General features: G+C 43.2%; 1 protein-coding gene across 1 annotated transcript in view; it reads left to right on the top strand.

Moving 5' to 3' along the window:
* The window catches only part of ELP1 (elongator acetyltransferase complex subunit 1), a 33,296-nt gene extending 15,731 nt beyond the window's left edge, over positions 1-17,565 (top strand). Inside the window, exons 19-36 of the mRNA XM_036402926.1 lie at positions 481-554; positions 1,182-1,260; positions 1,514-1,593; positions 2,433-2,573; positions 3,675-3,760; positions 4,840-4,988; positions 5,824-5,947; positions 6,372-6,469; positions 7,669-7,870; positions 8,801-8,862; positions 9,408-9,470; positions 9,586-9,646; positions 10,222-10,335; positions 10,988-11,099; positions 12,252-12,379; positions 12,772-12,926; positions 13,924-14,002; positions 14,994-17,565. Coding sequence (XP_036258819.1) covers positions 481-554; positions 1,182-1,260; positions 1,514-1,593; positions 2,433-2,573; positions 3,675-3,760; positions 4,840-4,988; positions 5,824-5,947; positions 6,372-6,469; positions 7,669-7,870; positions 8,801-8,862; positions 9,408-9,470; positions 9,586-9,646; positions 10,222-10,335; positions 10,988-11,099; positions 12,252-12,379; positions 12,772-12,926; positions 13,924-14,002; positions 14,994-15,061 — 1,875 coding nt within the window. The 3' untranslated portion in view covers positions 15,062-17,565. The remainder of the gene's footprint in view (positions 1-480; positions 555-1,181; positions 1,261-1,513; positions 1,594-2,432; positions 2,574-3,674; positions 3,761-4,839; positions 4,989-5,823; positions 5,948-6,371; positions 6,470-7,668; positions 7,871-8,800; positions 8,863-9,407; positions 9,471-9,585; positions 9,647-10,221; positions 10,336-10,987; positions 11,100-12,251; positions 12,380-12,771; positions 12,927-13,923; positions 14,003-14,993) is intronic.
* Positions 17,566-19,712: the final 2,147 nt, after the last annotated feature.

Raw genomic sequence — 19,712 nt, 5'->3', positions numbered from 1 at the left:
TAATGGCTGAGGTAGTGTAGTGCTACATATTGTGCCCTCTCACCATGAATCTCAAGACTCACTTCCTAGTATTTACTAACAGCCCTCTATTAGCCTTGGTACTTAGTTTTTTGCTGAGCTCGGTCTTCAGAACTGCTAGAGATTCACAGAATGGAGAAGGATGTAATTTGAGAGGCAGTTTTGGAGGTGTGGAGCTCAACATCTTCCTCAGAGCAGGACTAATATGAAAACTTGATCAGGTTGCTCTGGGTCCTGCCTGGTTGGGTTTAGCCCAACCTTCTGAGGAAGGAATGTTTCTGGGCTGAGAGAGTGTTCAGGTATTTTTCCACAGTTGTTGAAATTGCATGTCCTCTGAAGTGAGCAGCCAGGCCCATGCACTTGCAAGTAGCAGGCAGGCCTAAGAAACTGGCCACTCCTTACTTTCCCCACAATGTAGGCAGAGTAACTAAAGTAAGTATTTGTGTGGATCTTGTGTTATAGATGCCAAGAGGAAATCTGGAGACCATTCACCACCGTGTTCTGGTTCTTGCCCAGATTCGGAAGTGGCTAGACAGGTAAATGGTGCTGGTGTATTCTTGTCTCCCCTTCTCCAGTCTGAGCTGTTAGAGGCTGACTAACCTGGAAAAGAGAGGGAGGCTAAACTCAGAGGAATTGACCTTGTTAGAGGGAACAAAACTGTTTCTAGTGTGACCACCTAGGAGTATAGCTTTCAGCTGTGCCAGGTACTTCTCACTTCACCACTGAAGGGCTAAAAATTGTGTGGGTGGGAGAAATCTTCATCTACGTGTGCTGAAATTGCGTGGGTGGGAGAAATCTTCATTACTCAATTCTCCAGACATCTCAATCACTTTAAGATTAAGCTGGCTGTTTTCCATTTTTTACTGAGTTCATTTACATTGAAATTTTCTGAAAGGGAAATTGATACAAAATGTAACACTGTTTTAGTGGAAATAAAAATAATCTAAGTTCTGTATTGCTTCATCAACCTTGCAAGCTGGTGTGTCCCACTGCTAGGGTCAGCAGTGAGCTGTATTGACCTTGCACATTTTTCTGGAAGGCTGTCTACACAGCTTATGGTGTAGGCTGTTCTCATCCCACTGGTTCTGTTCTTAGCTCTAATCAGTTGCCTTTGTTTGCATCTTATCCACTAAGAAACTCTCCCGCTTGACTCATTCCTCCAGGCTTATGTTCAGGGAAGCTTTTCAGTGTATGAGGAAGCTCCGAATCAACCTCAATCTTCTCTATGACCACAATCCCAAGGTAAGTCTGCCCAGCTCTCTTGTATTGTTTGCTGCACTAATCTAGCCTGGAATCCACTGAGCAGTGTGCTCAAAAGTGTAGGTGGTACTGCTTTCAGCAGTGATGGCTGTTCTGCACTGCAGCATCACACAGATCAAATTTAGCATTTCCTTCATCCTGTACTTCCAGACAATGTCTCTGAATTTTTTCTTATACTTGATGTACATGTTCTTTCTGTTCAGAATATCAGTGATAATGCTCTTGTTCATTTCAGGCATTTCTGGAAAACACAGAAACCTTTATCAGGCAAATAGATTCTGTGAACTATATCAACTTGTTTTTTACAGAACTGAAGTAAGTATAAGTCTGCAAATGGAAGCATGCATGTAATTAGTGGTGGTACTTTATTTTGTCAAAATATTGGCAACTCTTCAGTGTGGGTGCAAGGAATCAGAAATTTGGCATGTTGAGTCATAAAGGCTTGAGTAGGCTCAGTAGTTTCAGAGATAGCATGTCTTGTTGGAAATTCCCGTTTGCAGGCAGCCATTAGATTTTTGTAGCAAGTAATTAGTACATTATCCTAGTGCTTTGACTTCTCTGCTGGTTTGCTGTAGAGTAGTAAATGAGAACAGAGAAAGTTTTTTTCCCTCATAAAGAGGAGCAAGGTAGCAATGCATATCTAGTCTGAGGCCAATATACTTGCTTGAATCCTCAAACCAAGTCCCCTGACTTCTTTTTTAAAGGCTCAGTGATGAGGCTTTACAGTGATGGTAGTTTCAGGACTTCTCAAGCTTGCTGAAGTCAATAATTGTGTAGGAACTGGCACTATCACTTTGGTTTGATTTTCAGTCTTGACCTGACCAGAAATAATAGCAAATGGCTTACTCTTCTGAATTGTTCAGTGGAAATATCCATAGCAGATTTAGTGGAAGACAGCTGTATCTTGTAAATCTTGTCTTCTGATTTTTTGGTGCTGCTGAAGTAATTGTTTGACCAGTTTTAGGGGATTTTTTTATGCCTTTCTTGGCTGACAATCAGTTTGGACTGACAGAGATTTTTGGAGAACTTCCTGTTAGCATGGCAGTTAATGAGTAGTTATGTTCTGCATGCATTTGAGTTCCTTAACCTTACTGTCTTTGTTCTGGGCTATGTGGCGGGTAGTGCTCTTATTCACATTACCTGTTTTTATGCAGAGATGAAGATTTCACTAAGAGTATGTACCCATCTCTGAATGGTAGCAGTAACAGCCAGCCATGCCAGCATCCGGATCAGAAAAAAGTAAACCTCATCTGTGACGTGATGAGAGTTGCCATGGAACACATTGACCCTCAAAAGTGAGCACTTTCTTACTGTAGGTAAAGGAACCATTAGAGAGATTTCCAGTAAGTCATTGGCAGGAAGCAAAGCTGTCCTTGACATCAGTTCTTTGGCCCTAGGTTCTCTGAGGTGAGCTTGTGCTCCACAAAATTAACTATACCATGCCTTGCTTCTGCTGAGCATGCTGTCCTGGAAACATCTAATATTTCCACGGACAGCATACCAACATTTTACTATTAAATAAAATAATAGAATTAAAATAATAAATGCAGGATGCTTATAAAGATTTAGGAGATACACTCAATTTAGGATCAGTCTGTGTGGGAAAATATGAGCAAGAGTTTCATCTTGGTGAGTTGCTGACTGTTTGAAGCAGCTGGCCCTTTGGAAAGATATCAGCTGTTCCATTTGACACTGAATTACTTTGTAAATGATCAGCTCCATTTTCCTGATTGATTACCTTTTTGGTAACCATCCTTCTTGGATGAATCAGCACCAGACAAAGATAAAAGCTGGGAAAATAGGATAATAACAATGCCTGGTGAAATGGTGCTAAAGTATTGACAGTCTAATGTTAAACAGTGGAGAGGGGAGCAACTGGTGGTGAGTAGCTGCTGAGCCCTGAGAATTTAGACTCTTTCCAGCAAACTATTTCAGAAAACAAAGCATTTGCTTGGCTGGGAAAGCTATTTTGAAATAGTAAATATGAGATGTATGGAAGTACAAATAACACCCTAGAAAGCTGTCCTTTTTTTAAAAAATGCTGGTTTTGTGCCAGATTTCATTTGGAAAACCATGTCCAGCTATCTGAACTTTCAGAGAGAGTTCCTTCATCATGCTAGCTGGCACGGTAAAGGAAGCTCATTCTACTCAAAACACACCTCTAGCTTTGTGACATGTTTGGGAAGACATGCTGAGTAGAAGAACCTTTCTGGTCTATTCTCTTCTTTGCCTGTGTTTGCTGCCTTCCTCTAGGAGGATCACAGTGCCTGAGCAGTTTATTTTTTTTTTTTTTTTTTGCTAAGACATAAACTAGAACTTGCACAAACTGCTAAAAAAAGGAATAAGCTGTGTTTCTGCCTTCTCACTTTCTCATTCACTTCTTCTCTTTTCTTCAGATACTGCCTATCAATACTGACAGCACATGTGAAGAAAAGTCCTCCAGAACTGGAAATTGCTCTCCAGAAGGTTCACGATCTTCGAGGTTTTGTATCAGAAACTCAAAAGTTTTGAAACTGGGTCATTTGCAGGAGCTTTATGTTACGGAAACTTCTCTGTCCAACCAAAACTGTTAAGGGGGAAATTTCCCCATCTGACCATCCATGAGCCTGGCAGACTGGCAGTCACATTGCACCACCTGAGCTGGGACCACCCCCCAGAGCTACATCCCCTACACTCAGAGTCAGACCAGGATTCCTTACTGGCTTCACCTCAATTTCCCATATCAGAGTCTCAGGCATCCTGATCCGTAATATAATTTAGTCTCAGTGCAGTAACTAAGTAACAAAATAGCAGCTCCAACTAGTGCCTCTGAGGAGAGGCCCTGAGCAAAGGAACCCCTGGACCTGTGAGAACTTTTATACCTTCACAGTATATCCCTGCAAAAATCTGGCAGTCCTCAGCTCCTACTGTGTCTCACAGGTTTCTGTCCCCTTTGCTAGGCAAGGGGTTGGCAGTTCAAACTGGAGTTCTCACCACCCAGAGCTCAACCTGCAACTCCCAGCACAGCTGCATTCTGAGATCCTGCACTGGATGTGTTCCTCAACACTTTGATCATTACATGGTTCACTGAAAAAATTATTTTAAGGTTTCTGTTTATGGAGCAAGCCAGAAATGGACTTGAATCCAGTGTGTGTTTAGGTACAGCAGCATATCAGCTAAGATAGGCTGCTGTACATGCCCTCAGCTCACCCTTTTGACTAGGTCTGTTGGCAGTTACCCCAGAGTTGGACCTGTTTTCACTTTCCAGTTGGAGCTCTAGTTCTCCCAGCATGGAATAGGAGGTTCCTATTCTGGATTCTGGTATCCCAAACTAACAAACTTTGCTTTTATTCTGTGCTGATCCTTCAAGTTCATCACAGTTGCATGCTCACTGCTATGCTGGGGATGGTCCTTGAAGTTGCCCAGTAAAGGCAAAGTAACCCCTCTGCAAGACAGAGCAAGCTGTTAGTCTGATGGTCCCTCTCTGATGTCAAGGTTGTGCTTGATGATGCATCCTTTCCTCACAGCAGAGCTCCACTGCTGGTGGTGTAACAGGTCATATGCTGCTTTATCTTGTTGCAGAAAGCATTACGCCAGATGTCCAAGCTGTGAGTGCAGAAGAAGCACTAAAGTACCTGCTTTTCCTTGTGGATGTCAATGAATTGTATGATTATTCCTTGGGGACGTATGATTTTGATTTAGTCGTCATGGTGGCAGAAAAATCTCAAAAGGTCTTGGCTCATATTTCCAGCTAAGGAACTTATTTTTCTACTTTCTCAAAGGTTCTTTGTAGTCTGCAGATCAGCCTGCATGCTTTCTTAGTAACGGCTCTCTACCCAGGCAGGATCCCAGTTGCCCAGAAGCCCTATGTGTGTTTGGGATGATGCTGGGCAAGTGTCATGTCTCTGCATCCTTTGGTTCTTGAGCACAGCTCTGGAAATTTATTTGTGTTCAAGGCGAAACAGTGCTCTTCTAGAGCAGCAGGGCAAAGTAGCTCTGGGGAAGGGAGGGATTGGTATCTGAAGTTTTGCGCCTTTCATTCTCAGTTCTGCACTTTTTTTTCTTGCTTATTTAGTCATTCCTATGATAATAGCATGTGTCTTCATGTGGGTTTAATGTGAAATCTCTGAACTGAAATGCCTATCTGCATTTCAGAGTTTCCTAATGTTATAGCAAATTCTGCTGCTCATCAGTTAGGACACCCTATTCCTGTTAACAGGTTTTATAACCTTTGGTGTAGGGAAGTTGCTCAACTTTATGGCTGTAAATTTACATAATCATAAATAATAGAAAACAACATTTGATATGACACATAGGCTTGAATTTTAAATGTTGCCAGCCTTTAGATACTGTTGAAGTCCATGTGGGAGCCTGGTAATTCAAGTTAGTAATTTCTGGCAAGAATATGTGCACAAATTGATTAAGATGGCTTACATTTGGGGGAAAAAAAGCCTTTTTTAGTGTATTATCATATTTTTTCAAATATGGGACTGTCTGTTTGTGAAGATGGGGCAAATAAGGATTTTAGCAGATTAACTCAATTGCCGTTTTTATTGTTCTTTGCAGGACCCAAAAGAATACTTGCCCTTCTTAAATGCCCTCCGGAAGATGGAAACCAATTATCAGCGATATACAATAGACAGACACTTGAAGAGATATACAAAAGCTCTTGGCCACCTCAGCAAATGTGGTAAGTGTCCTAAGGAGGATTTCTGCAGTGTAACATGTCCATTTGGGAGAGCCTTTGAGGGAAAATAGCTGAAGAAAGAGAAGGATTGCATAAGTTCATCTTCCCATCTGGTAATGGGTGGTGAACTTCTGCTACTTGCTTTTTGTACTGTAGGTTTGTGTGGGAAGAAAGAAGTGTTTACTTCTCTGTGGTCATGAAACACATGAAGTCTTGTGTTGTTCCTGTTCAAGTGAATTGTGCCTGGTTAATATCTCTGGCAAAACCTCAAGGAAGTGAATGCTTTGATTTTACAGTAGTAGAATGGATGGTCTTCCACCCAGGCACTTCTAGTTGATTCTTCATGTTGTGAACCCAGACTGTCTGGGAGCCAGGAGGGCCATGTACATTCTCCTTAATTTTTACAAAAAGTAAATTATTTCTGCAGGTCCTGAACACTTCTCTGAATTTCTGAACTTGGTGAAGGATCAGAATCTGTATTCTGAGGCCTTGAAGCTGTACCCCTCTAGCACTCAGGAGTATAAGGTGTGTAAGCTCATGACAGTGCAGTTTATATTCTCTTAGTCAAAGGTTTATATTCCCTTATGAATGTGTTTGGATCTCCTCAGCACCTTGCATGAGGGCAGGAATGAAACTGCAGCTGCATGTTTTCAAGTTCTGTAGATCATTGCTCTTCCAGTGTTGTCTGAGACCCTCTTCTGAGATAACAGCTGGAATGACTCTCAGCACTAACCCTGCACGACTTGGTCATCAATGGTTGTTATTCCTTTGATCCTGTGACTCAGAGAGCACCTGGAAGTCCTTTTTCTTCTGCTGCACTATCTTGTAGTGTGCTGAATAACTCATAACGTCAGGAAGACTTCTCCCTGTTTTGACGTCTGTGTGGCTTGCAGATTGTGTGGGGACAATTTATTATCCTTAAACTATTCTGAAAAGTGCTGAAGAACTTGGACACTTTTGGATGTGCTGTTTCCTAGTACCTAGTGTCCCTTATTGGTTTCAGTGTTACTGAAGAACTTCAGCTTGTCCAAGGTTGAGATAAAATATAAATACATTTAATATAAGCTAATGTAGATACTGTAAATACACAACACACAAGCCTTTGTACAAGGAGGAGTTGAGTGAGAGAGGAAATAGAGAAAATTGGTCTATTTGCAGTACAGTGAAAGCAAAAAGGAGTCTTTATTCATGAGGGAGATCTGTTTCTGAGTGACTCCTTGGGAGTAATTTATTATTCCCCCTGTATCCTTCCAGTGAAATCCACTTGCCCCTTCTTCGTGCAGATAGTGAGCTTTGAGTAGCCTGTACCTGTAGAGTTACAGGGCTTGTGTGTTCCCTTGTGTCAGTGTTTGTTTCCTAAAGTAGGTTGGTTCAGAGAGACATTCTAACAAAAACTGCTCATGTGGGTGGGGAAGAAGGGTCTGGTTTCCTGTAGTATCTAATTTACCCAGCATTTGGTTTGGATAATCAGGTACCTTCCTGTGTCACTTGCTGTAGCTCTGTGAAGTGTCTCCATGTGCTGATCACCAGCCCTTGGCTTGATAGAGTTTGAAATGAGGTAGAAACTTCATGCCTAGAAATTCCTTGGAGAAGCTGGGTAAGAGGCTTTTGTTGACGAGCCTCCATTTTTACCAATGGAGGACTGCTACTGACCTTTCTTTTTTTTTCTTTTTTTTCCTTTTTTTTCTTTTTTTTCTTTTTTTTTTTTTGTCCCTCTCTTTCAGGATATCAGTGATGCATATGGGGAGTACTTGATTCAGAAGCAGCTGTATGAACAGGCTGCATTGATATTTGCTCGTGCTGGCATCTTTGCAAAAGCACTTGATGCTTTTCAGAGCAGTGGCAGCTGGCAACAAGCCCTGTGCATGGCATCACAGCTTGGTTACACAAAGGATAAACTGTCCAGCCTGGCACGGAGCATGGCAGGTAGGCCTTGAAGAGATGTAAATGTGCAGAGCAGAGTGGCTGCTGTTATTTATGGTTCACTTCAATTTTTCCTAAAATTCAATGAAAGCTTCATTATCAGCAGTGGTTTTCTTAAATGAGAACAAAGATCCCATGTTTCCCCAAGGTTTGTGCATTTGCACATGACCTTTCTTTCTCAAAGGAACCAAAAGATGCTGAAGCTGTATTGGTAGGCAACACAGGAGCTGCCAAGCAAACTGTGCCCTTGGCTGCCCAATGCTGACTGCTTCTTGCGTTGTTCCCTTGCAGCTGGTTGCCAGAGTGCTCTTCCAAATTGCCTCATTAGTTAACCCCAAGGAATGGAGGTGCACTGAAGTGTCTGATGTAACTGAGGCCTCTAAGACATTAACTGGTGCAAGTGCTGTGCCTATTCACCAACCTTAAAGGCTGTTGGATAATTTGGAGCTGCATCTTGTTTTCTCCTTGAAGCTAGCTAGCAGCTAGGACCAGCTGGTCCGTAAAGCTGTGTGCTGTCCTAAGGAGAAGAAAGTAGCTGGTCACAGAATTTGTACTCACTAGCACATGTCAGACATGAGGTGTGTTGTGGACCTGGTGGACCTATATTTCAGCAAGAGAATGGAGCATCATTTCTCAGAGGCAGAGTTTATGAGGGGCCACTTAACACAGAGGGAGTATGGCTTCTGGAAGTCTTCTCTTCCAAAGTCAGATACCCCAGTATTTGCTTTTTCTGTCAATGTGATTTAAATCCTTCATGCTTTTAATGCTTTTTTATGGTGCCCTTTTTAAATTACAGCTGTAATTTAGCAATTGAGTACATGTGTGAGCAGAGAGAATGTGTCTCAGTGAGTGGGATTTTTCCTCTACTTTGTAGTTTTCTGGCAAAAAAATCTAGCTGTTTCGGAAAAGCTGAAACTCCACTTTTTCTTGTAGGAAAACTAGTTGAACAGAGAAAGTATGCAGAGGCAGCCATACTCCTGGAGCAGTACACTCAGGTAATGTCATCACCCTCCTGCCTGTGGCCAGTAACACCCAGTATTTGTCAGTCAGATACACCATCCGTGTTTCCTCTGTTCTCCTGCACCACATGTGACTCCATGCATGCTGACAGCAAAACATTCTGTGCCATGGGCCCCCTTGGGGAGGGCAGAGCAGGCCTGGGTGATGCCATGAGCAGGGTGGGGATAAATGCTGTGTCCCTGAGTTTTTCCACTTGTAAAGCCTCCCATGATTTGATACGAAAAATGTTTCAGCTCTGTTTTGTCTCAGGGAGCTGAAACATGAGGACTGGAATAAGGAAGACAGAGTTCCAGAGGGATTTCCCCTTAGTGTGGGAGAAGTAACATAGATTTGCTGAGTTGGTTTGTGGGTTTTGTTTGCTTGTTTGGGTTTTTATGTCAACACCTCGAAGTAGCTGGCATAGTAGTGTTTTCCTCTCTTGACTGGGATACTGCTGTGTAGAAATACCCATCTGAATAACTTCTACCTGAGCATGTCTTGCTAGCAGCAGCAGCAACCCATGGTTGCTCTTTCCTTCTAGGACTATGAAGAGGCTGTTCTCCTGCTCTTAGAAGGGGCTCTTTGGGAAGAGGCTTTGAGACTGGTAAGACACTTCAAACCATAATAACAGAAGTAGAAATAAACCTTTAGAGTGCAAAAACAGAGGGATGTGGTGTGGGTTAGATCCTTGAATGATACCTTCTCTTTCCCTGATCCAGATTCACAAGTATGGTAGGCTGGATATCTTGGAAACCAACTTGAAACCTGCTATTTTGGAAGGTGAGTCTGTGCAAGAATATTTCTCTGTGCTATAGAGGCTAAAGAAGATCTTTGCTGGTTCTGTGGGAAGTCGCAGCATTCCAGTACTGGAAGGTGTATGGAAGGATACTTTGTTGCCGCCTAATTGATGCTGCTCAGTTATCTGCGTTTGGTTGTCCTCAGTGCATCTTGAAGCCCTGCAGTGTCATGGGATCTTTTTAGCTTAGTCAGGCTCCTTTGGAGCTTTTCCAGACCTCACAGTCAAAAGCTGCAAAGAGGTCTGTGTCTGCATGTCCATGAACAAGCAGAACAGTCCTTGTTCCAAAGCATGTATGGCAGCAGAGCTATGGACCAGGAAAATGGTTATCTGTACTGTAAACTTTGATGAGTAGTTTTTGGAAATAAAAAATTATTTGATAGCTTTATTCTCCCTTCCGTACAGGAAGAATGTTTTATTACCATTGCTTGTTCTTCCTTTTCATGCTTTATGAGTTGAGGGATTTTTTTTCTGAGGTTGTTGAAGGACTGTGCTTGTGTAAAAAGTGCTTTTCTTTCTCTTGCACATATGTTTATGTTTTGATTTTCTTAACGATCAGCTCAGAAAAGTCAGCTGATCTTCCTAGATTCCCAGAAAACAGCATTTCTTCGCCATAAGAGTCGCCTGCAAGTGGTGCGAGAGCTGAAGGAGAAGGCCTGTGAGAACCTGCAGGGTTGGTATTGAATTGCATATGACTTTTTCCTGCATAAGTAATTGTGATCATGTTTTTATGTGTGGTTTCTGTTTGCTGTGATGGTGCTGTGCTCTCCTTTAGCTCCAGTGGGACTTACAGGAGTAAAACAGCACCCTTCTCAACCCTCCTTGCTCCGTATTTGGAGTGTGGTTACTTTTGTATTTTCAGCTCTTCCTTGGGTCACAGCTTTCACGCAAAGAAAATGCACCTGAAAGCCGTTCAAAATGACACAGCATTGTCTCCACAGTACCAACTTGACTGGGTGAGACAGTGCTCAGCATGTCCTCAGTGCAAAGTACCTATAGGCATATTCACCTGCCCGCTGACACAGGCTCAGGGAATTCCTCTGAAAGCAGAATGCTGTGTCCTGGTCCAGTTCTGCTGCACTGAGATTCTCATCCCTCTGATTGTGCTGTTCAATGTCATGATCCCCACCAGGGCGGAAGAGCAGTGTTGTTCTCACAATTACTGTTTCCTCTTGTGTGCTGGCTCAGTAAGTTTGGGAGCTATAAGGCTCCAGAGCACCGGCAGGTAGAATGACTCTTCCCAGCAAGCTACACAGATCAATCAGAAAGCTTGAAATAATTCTGACCGTTTTCCATACTGTGACAGTTGTTACCATGTTTTGCAGATTATGAAGTGCCAAATTGTCCAGAATTGGAGCTTTTCTCTGAAACCAGCAGTGTTGTGACAGCCAGTGACATGAACAGCAAATATACACACAGCAATTCAAGAATATCAGCGTAGGTATCTGCCTTCAAATCGGGTAGTGACTGCTCTAGCATCAGCATTCAGGATGTTAGCTTGCTCATGCTTGGCTTGCTCCTCCTTGCAGCTGTGCATGCCTTGTAGCTGCTTTAATTACAGGCATTTGATGGTTATTTTAGCTCTCATTGGAAGGGAAAGGGCAGAAAAAGCCAAAAGCTACTAGTGCAACAGGAAGAGCAGAGGAGCTGAGAGCACAGACTCTGGGTGGGTTCTGGCTCCCATGGATGTTGGGCATATGGCCAGAATGGCTGACTGTAGAAAGTTAGATAGAGAATACAGGCAGAGCCTCTCAAACGTTAGCAGCTTGTGCGCATGCCTTGTGTTCTTTGGCCCAGGTTTCACACTTGGTGCGTGGGACTTGCTACTAAATCTCATACCAATGTCTTCCCACAGTGGTTGTGTGCATTGTTTGTGAGTGCTCTCAAGAGTATGAGCTGCAGTGTGAGCTGGGGTGTATAACAGGCTGGTCAGGCTGGTGTAGTCTCTGGGACCACTTCTGAATTCCCTGGATGAATTTTGGAAGAATACAGTTGTGGGGAAAATGTGCACTTTTTAGACATTTTTTATTTTTTCTTGTGGAGCAGATGTAAAAAAGAAGGAGAATGCAGGCTTAGTATTCAGCATCAGAGTGTGCGGATCACTTAGGAACATTATGCAAGTAGGTCTGGTCTGTGAAAGAAGTTGCTTTCCTGTGATCATGGTTAGCAGCTGAGCAGGCTCTGTAGATGGCAGAAATTAAAATGATCACAGCCAAGCACAGACCCTGGCACAAACCCCAGTGTTTTAAGTGGACCTCAACTTTGCCTGATAGTGACTACTGCTTTGTGCTTGGAGCAGCTCCTGCTTTGTGTTGTTGACATGCTTCAACCTTGCTGGAACATGGAACAGTCCTTTTTGGAGTAGAGAAACAGCTTGATTCCTGTCTTGTGTTTCAGGCCACTAAGTATATTGGTTGAATAGAGCTGAAAACATTGTCAGAGCACCTAAGGTTACACACAGTCCTCTGTCAGCGGAGAAGGCAAGGACTTGAGTGACAAGCTTCATGCACACTGTTGATGTTCCTTCAGAAGTAGCCCTGCTAACAGCTAATCTGTTGTGCACCCTGTAACTGAACGTGCTCTTTCCAGGCGATCCTCAAAGAACCGACGCAAGGCGGAGCGTAAGAGATACAGCCTGAAGGAGGGGAGTCCTTTTGAAGATATTGCCCTTCTGGAAGTCCTGGGAGAGAGTGTTCGTGCTGTTGAGACTGTGAAAGGTAGGATAATTGGTGATCTTAATCCATGCTACAGCTTGTGAGGATGAGGACAGCTAAGGTAGTGTGCTTGTTCTTACTGTGTATGCTGGAGAGAAAAGCTCCCTGGTCCATACAGCTCTCTGCATTGAATGTTGGTTTATTTAATCTGCCTCTGTGCTCAGAATAACATGAACTTCTCTGCATTTGAGGTTGGGAGCAGAGAAAAGAAGCCTTCTCAGTACCATTTCAGATTTGTCTTGTTTTTGTTCTCAGACACTGTAGGGGCTCAGTAGGAACAGAACCAGTTCTGAGTTGCTGCTCTCCTTCCTGTGTGCTGATAGCAAAGAAATGCAGCTTTTTATTTAGTATACCTGTGTTGATTACTATTTTATTGCTTCTGTTCCCTCCTGCAGGAGAGATACACATCCTTCTGAAGCAGCTTGTGCTCTTTGGTTATGATGAGCAAGCTGGAGCACTGCAGCAAGTCCTGGAAGAGGTTTTGCAGTTGATGGAGACCTCAGTCCCAGAAATCTGGACTCCAGACCTGCAACAGAGCTCTGTCAGCCTGGTCTGTGCTCATCCACAACACTTATCACTTTCACTAGACAGTATCAAGTGTTTAGCAGTATTTTGCATTCTCCAGCACAGACCTAGAATCCTTCCGTGGCTTTCAAAATCTGGGTTTTTTTTCTATTAGAGGCTCAGTAGATATTCTGGGCAGGACCTGCTGAGTCAGTACACTCTAGATGGGTACAACATATATAGTCTACTGTCACCCCTGCCCTGAGTGCCACATTGATGTGATGAGGGCTTCTGAGGCTTGTGTTGCCTTGTCCTAGTGGTGACGTGTTTTTGTAAGCTCCATCTTAAGCAATTTATAGAATATGGGAACACTCCCTCTTTCCTAGGCCTAATGGTAGAATTGTACTGGAGTAGAGTAGGTCTTGTGAAGTGAAAAACTACTGGATTGGTCAATTAAGTCTGAACCATATATCATAAGAAGTAATTTACGTAAAGAAGGGTTATGTCAGGCTTCTAAGCTTCAGCTTAAAGCAGAATAAGGAAATCACAAGGGCTTTAGTTAGTTCTCTTCCAGAGTAAAAGTCTTTATTTCTAATAAGTGTTTCTGAGCATTTATGGTGAACACAAAATGTTCCCCAGTATCTTCCCCCCCAACTGCTGATTAGCAGGACTCTTAAAGACAGACTCAAAATGTTCTGTGTGACAGGGAACAGAGACTCCCAGATGAACTTTAAATATTGATGGTGCTGTAATGAAATCAGTCCTGCCGAATCATGACATTTATGGTGCTGTGAAGAAGTAGGTGCTGGATAAGAGTTCTGTGTCATGAAAAGCTGTGTGAAAGCAATTCTCTCTTTCTGCCTCTGTATTAACTTTTCTGAGACATTACTGGGCTTTGATCACACCAATCACACTTTGATCCTGTTCACTTTGTACTGTGAGGTCTCCTGGTTTTGGACAATCATAGCAGAGTTTCCTTTGAGGGTGTTCCTTGCTTGTGCCTTGCATTGTTCAGGTTGGAACATGGCTATTTCTTCTTACAGGTCTTGGGGCCCAATTCAACTGCAAACAGCATTATGGCTGCTTATCAGCAAAAGAGGATGATGCCTCCTGTTGTACAAGGTTAGTTGAGTCTCTGAGTTAAGTTTAGGTGTGAAATGTCAGGGAGGTTAGTGGGCTTGGAGGCTCTCCAAACACTGCTACCTGCCAACAGTTGTACCAGTTACTCAGCTGTGGTGGTTCCTTGCTTTTCTTTATGGGTGTACCATCCTGCCTTGTGGCAAGTGAGCAGCTTTCTTAATAAAGTTTATTTTTCTCTGAATTCATGTTCTAAAACTGTTTCACCTTAAAACTGTCTTCTGTGCTAAAATATCTCAACTGTTCTTGGGTTACTGTGTGTGTAATGTCAGTTCATAATGTTATGAGGGAATTGAAAATCTGATTTCTTAAAGACCGTGTTAGATAAATCATCTTGTAAATTACCTGCTGAATTTTTCTCTCTGGCTTTGGCAGTCAGGCCCTTGACCAGACCAGGCTACAATCTGTCATGTCACTTTGCCTTCTCAAAGTCCTTGCAGTGAATACAAAATCAGGGCTGAGAGACCTAGCAAAGGGTGGTCCCAGTTCCTCAGTCTTTCATCTTTCCCCTAGTCCTACATCTTCTTTCCCTGCTAGTCCTGAAATTGCCAGAGAGAAAAAAAATCTATAGATTCAACCTGTCTATTGCCAATTACCAGGGCTGGCTTCAGAAAAAGCTCTTTGTCCCGAAGGAGCTCACTGTGGTGCATGATGGGCCAGTGACAGGTGAATTAATGGGGTTCTGCTTTGTGCCACTAATGGTTGTGGCTTTGTGCCTGTGCCTCCTCGTTCTGAACAGTAACACTTAACGATTAAGAGGGAACTTGGTGTGCCCAGACGTTTCCTGGTGAAAGCAGGTCTTCTGAGGACACTCTCCTGTGCAGGCTGGTTATCGGTCACTACAGGGAAATTATAGATGGCAAGAGATTTCTCAGCATCCTTTGATGTAAGAAAAGTGGACAAAGTAGTTGACAGCTCTTGAAGAAACTGTATGCTGTTACCCCCTGTTCTGACACTTGCTCCATTTGTCTTTCAGATCCAGAAGTACTGACTCCACCAAAATTCAATAAAAATGTACAGTGGAAGCTGCATCTTCTCCAGTAACCAGAAGCCAAGGAATCTCTGTGGACTCTGAACTCTAACTTTTCATATAATTTCATTATATCTTTGCAGAAGCCGTTGCTGTTCTGGTATTTCTGATACACTGTTCTTAGGGCTGTGCAAGTGAAGGGTCCCTCCACCTGGTGCAGCTGTGACTGCCACCCATATGGTGTCACACTTATGGGCACAGCCCTCATGTCCACTGCAGAGGTGGCTTGTGAGGCTGGGGAGCAAAAGGACATGCAGCTCTGACAGCTCCTACCACTGTTCCCCCCTTCTGGATGAAGCAATCCCACCAGTGTTGGATGGGTTAACTTCACTGCCATCCCTCCCTCCCAGAGTTGATACCTACTATGATAACAAGCCACATTTTAAGCACTTCAGCCTGCTTTAGAGAACTCACCTGCAAGACTGTACCAATTGCAAATTCCTGTAGTTGCCAAACAAATTTTGTGTCTTTTCTGCTGAAGCTGGGTGTTGTTGATACCAGATTTTCATTATTGCTTTCTTATATCAGAATGAATCCTGCAGTGCCAACAGACATTGTATTGAAACTGGGCCTGGTCACACCAGGGTGGTCTTGGACAGAGGTGTTGGTGTTCCACTCTGCTGGGTAATACTACCCTAATTATCTGAGATCAAAGATAAAGTAATGGTGCTTTATGGCACTGACTGATCAGCAGCTGTATCCTGATAATAGTGCAATAGTGCACAGCATTATTGCAGAACTGTGTCATCTGGAAACTGATCTTGTACTGAGAATTAGTTTTTTCCTCAGAATACTGTCATCTGATGCAAGAAGTAACAGCAATAGTGCTGGGAGCAGAGGAAGGAGATGAGGCTGGAAACCCTCTCAGTGGCAGCATCCCCTTCTTGGTTAATTTTGGCCTGGCAGTTGTAGTGTTCAGGCCATTTCCATTGGGTTCTGCAGAAAAACACCTTACAAGCAAGGCGCTTACTATCTGTTGGAGTTGTTTAATGGCACAGCTGTGTTCTGACTGCACAGCGTGAGCATGTGCAGTGCTGCCAGTAACTGTTTTTGTGTGGCAAGAACTCCATCAGATTGGAGTGGCCATTTAGTCTTGCACTGTCTGTGTTGTGCTGGCTTGGGCTTGCTGGGTGGAGGGGAGTGGTAAAAGTCTTTTTTCAGTGTGAAGCATTGGAGCACATCTCCAGTTGTTCTGAGTTGCCTGGCCTGTTCTGGGTTGTGTGGGGGTGACTTAAGCCTGTTGTCAAATACTGTGACTACATTGGAAAGAGATTCTCCAAGAGTAAAGCCTTTTGAGATGGCAAAACACATGAAAGTCTTTACAGGGCAAGACTGTTTCACAGGATCTGGGTCTTCAAAATGGTAGCAGAGCATAGTCCATGGTGAAATACAGAAGCCATCTACCAGATCTGGAGAATCTGTGCTTCTCTGCAAAGCACTCTGGCCCTGCAACTGAAATCTGACACTGACTCTAGTAATTCCTGACATTCCTAAATCTGATGCCAAGAAATGCTGAGGTCTTGCACAACTGAAGCTATTGTTTAGAAAGAGAACACAAGAAAAGATAAAATTGCCACTGGCTTACTGAGGATTCATGCTTGTGCCTAAATATGCGTATGATTTCTTTGGTTTTTTCATCATGGTGATGGTGAAAGCCAAAGACCCTTTTGTGTTAGGTGTGCTTTCTTGTTCTCCCACCAAGGCAAAAATCTGCCATCCAAGTGAAGACCAGTCTTATACATCATTCTTAAAATTCTTACTGTCTTCCCCTGCACCTTTCTGTCCTGAGTGAACTTGGAGTAAGGAGCAGTAGAGCTGGGAGCAGCACCTAGAGTGGGTGAGCCTTGAGGGGGAATATCCCTCTTACTACTTCTGCAGTTGCTGAACCTTAATTTCTTCTCAGCAGCAGCTCGGAGTCAGCTTTCCCTTGATTTCTGCTGCCATGTTCTTTTGCTTTCTTAGTGATGCCTGTAATCTTGAAATATACTCAGTTTTAGTTTCTGTCATTACAGACATATTGAATTTACTCTTAGGAATTCTGTGGGGGCTCCTACAAACACAGTTACCAGGAATTGAAGTAAACCATTAATGCAGAAATACGAAGTTCACTTTAAAAATGTCTCAACCTCTGAGCAAATACAGCTGTATGGAAGCCTGTTTCTCTTGCTAGATATTTTTCACCTGTCTGCTGATTAGCTTCATTAAACACAGAAGGAACATAAATCCATCAAGTTCAGTAGGAAGTTTCATGAACAGATGCACAGTGTGGTTCATTGGAGCCATAGATTATAGTTCTTGCCAGTGATAAACACACCTGCTAAATACAAGTGTAGAGTGCTTTGTACAAGTGTTCCCAGGTATACTCTAATGAGGTCAGAGTCACAGATCTTTCCAAAGAGGCAACTCTGCTCTGAGGGAGAGACGAGTAAGACCCTTGACTTGTCTGCAAGGTGGTTATGTTCTCTTTCTCTGCCTTGGAGGCTTTTAAAGAATAAAGTTACTCTTTGAGAGAAGCAGAGATGAGACTATAGTTTCATATTCTATAACTGCAATTGTAAATGGAGAAGAGGGGGAGAGAACTTTCTTTGTAAATGATTGTTAAGTGTTACAAAGAGAGAACAAAGCCAGTGGCATTTTCATCAGGGTGAAATAGAACTCTTGTACCATTCTCTTTTCCACTGGGATGGCTGCAGGGGCAGGGGTCATCTGGCCCTCCACCTGATAAACTGTCACCCCATCAGCCTACCAATCAGCCCATGTTAATCCCTTGTTAATCCCTTCACAAATCTCATGGCACATCTCATGGAAAGTCCTTTACCACATCTTCCTTGGCTTTAAGCTGCATTCCTGTAACAATATCACAGAAGATAGTACAGTTCCAGTAGAGATCTAATTACAGCCAGGTGTGGAAGGGAGATGCTTTATCATCACTGGCTGATGAGTGTTAAGGTTATGCTGCTATTCTGCAGCTCTCTTCCAACAGAGATGTTGTATTGGTTGCTCGCAGTCTCCTGTATTGACTTGGCAGCTGTAGAGGAAAGATTGGAGGAAGGCTGTGGGTCCCTGCAAAGCCTCAAAGTCACTCGTGATGCTTTGTGGCCTTGAGGCTACCCCTATAGGTGGCTGCCCCTTCTTGGCTTCAGAGAGCTGGTGCCCACTGCTGCCATTCCTGCGGACCTTTTCCATACAGTGTTGACCTCACATAGTGCTGGACATGCTGCCATCCCTCCCCCTGGGGTCAGCCCAGTGGCAGTGGTTCTCCTGGTGATGCTGCTGATTTACATCATAGATAGGCTTGTCCCCCTGAATCGTGCTCCCCATTTGAGTGTGTGGCAACTGTGACTCAGCTGCACGCTGTTTCCAGACAGATGAATTGCAGGGGGTTATGCTTCACTCTGACCTGCTCCAAGAGGTTCTAAAACCATCACTCCCACCCAGATGTGATGGGCCATGGGCCAAAAGCAGCACATTTCACTGTGAAGAACCATGGCTTCCCTTTCTGGCCTGGGTCTGCTATGAGGAAGACCACAGCTCTCTAGCATTTGCAGCTGGCCTTGGTCCAAATTAGTTCCTGTTGCAAAGCATTAGCACTTTACCTCCGGAGCAGCTGAAGCCCTAGTTTGTGACAAGAATGGATTCATAGACTGGCTGTGCTTTTGTCCTTGTTCCTTACTGTCTAAGCTTTATTCTGTAATTTAAGGCATATTATTACTGATGTCAGCAATAGCTGAACTGTGGCTGGTGTTTTAAATTAGGCCACGGCCACCTGTTCACCTTACTGTACCCCATTCTGGTGAAAGATGAATGGTTTAAGAAAAGATTTTGCACAGTGAGTCATAGGAGAACTATAAATACTTTAAAGATCTAGAAAAGTGGGAAATGGCAGGTCTTGCAGAATAGTTTTGAAACAAGTAGAGAACACAAACAGAAATCGTGCATTTGGGAAGGTTCCATGTTTTACTGAAATTAACTAAATCAGCTAAAAAACATCCTTTAGATGAACTTAGCTCATTATAATGTGAAAGCCATATCTGTAAAGATTAGACTACCCACCTCCAAATGAAGAATCCTACCTACTGAACATGCACAATAAATTCAAAACACATTGCACCCTTATATTGAAGCAGGCAAAAGATTGTCCAATAGCTATTGAATCAGCAGGTATTTAGACATCAGGTAAGTGCAGACAGATATTTTGAAAATATCTTAGCTATACTGCTTGGCTAGAACTGGATGTGCTGGCTCTGTGGATTAACCAGCTAGCACCTATCTCTGCACAAGCATGAAATAAATGTGATCCTCTGTGTGGTTTGGCTTCTTGCATACCAGGTTGAAAGACCACATTTTTGGGAATAACTTTACGACAGAAACATCTTTATTCTTTTCCAGCAACATTTACTTATTATTTGCCCCATTTGAGTGGGTACAGCAACATGCTGCTGCATGGGGGAATGGAAGAAGAGGACACCCTCTCCCTAGAGAATGTGTTATTGTTAGGAGCAGCATTTTGCTTGTGTAACAAAAGCTCTGTGCACTCTTTTACTGAAAGCCATTTCACCCAGAGATCATCTTACTTAACTCAAAGTTGGGCTTAGGATGGAGCTGAACTGTACAAACCAGATCTGGACTCAAGAGATTTTTACTAGTATTGTCCTGCTGCTTCTG

Source organism: Molothrus ater, chromosome Z (genome assembly GCF_012460135.2).
Source record: "Molothrus ater isolate BHLD 08-10-18 breed brown headed cowbird chromosome Z, BPBGC_Mater_1.1, whole genome shotgun sequence".
In the NCBI taxonomy this organism is placed as follows: Eukaryota; Metazoa; Chordata; class Aves; order Passeriformes; family Icteridae; genus Molothrus; species Molothrus ater.
This window is presented reverse-complemented; position numbering and strand designations above follow the sequence as displayed.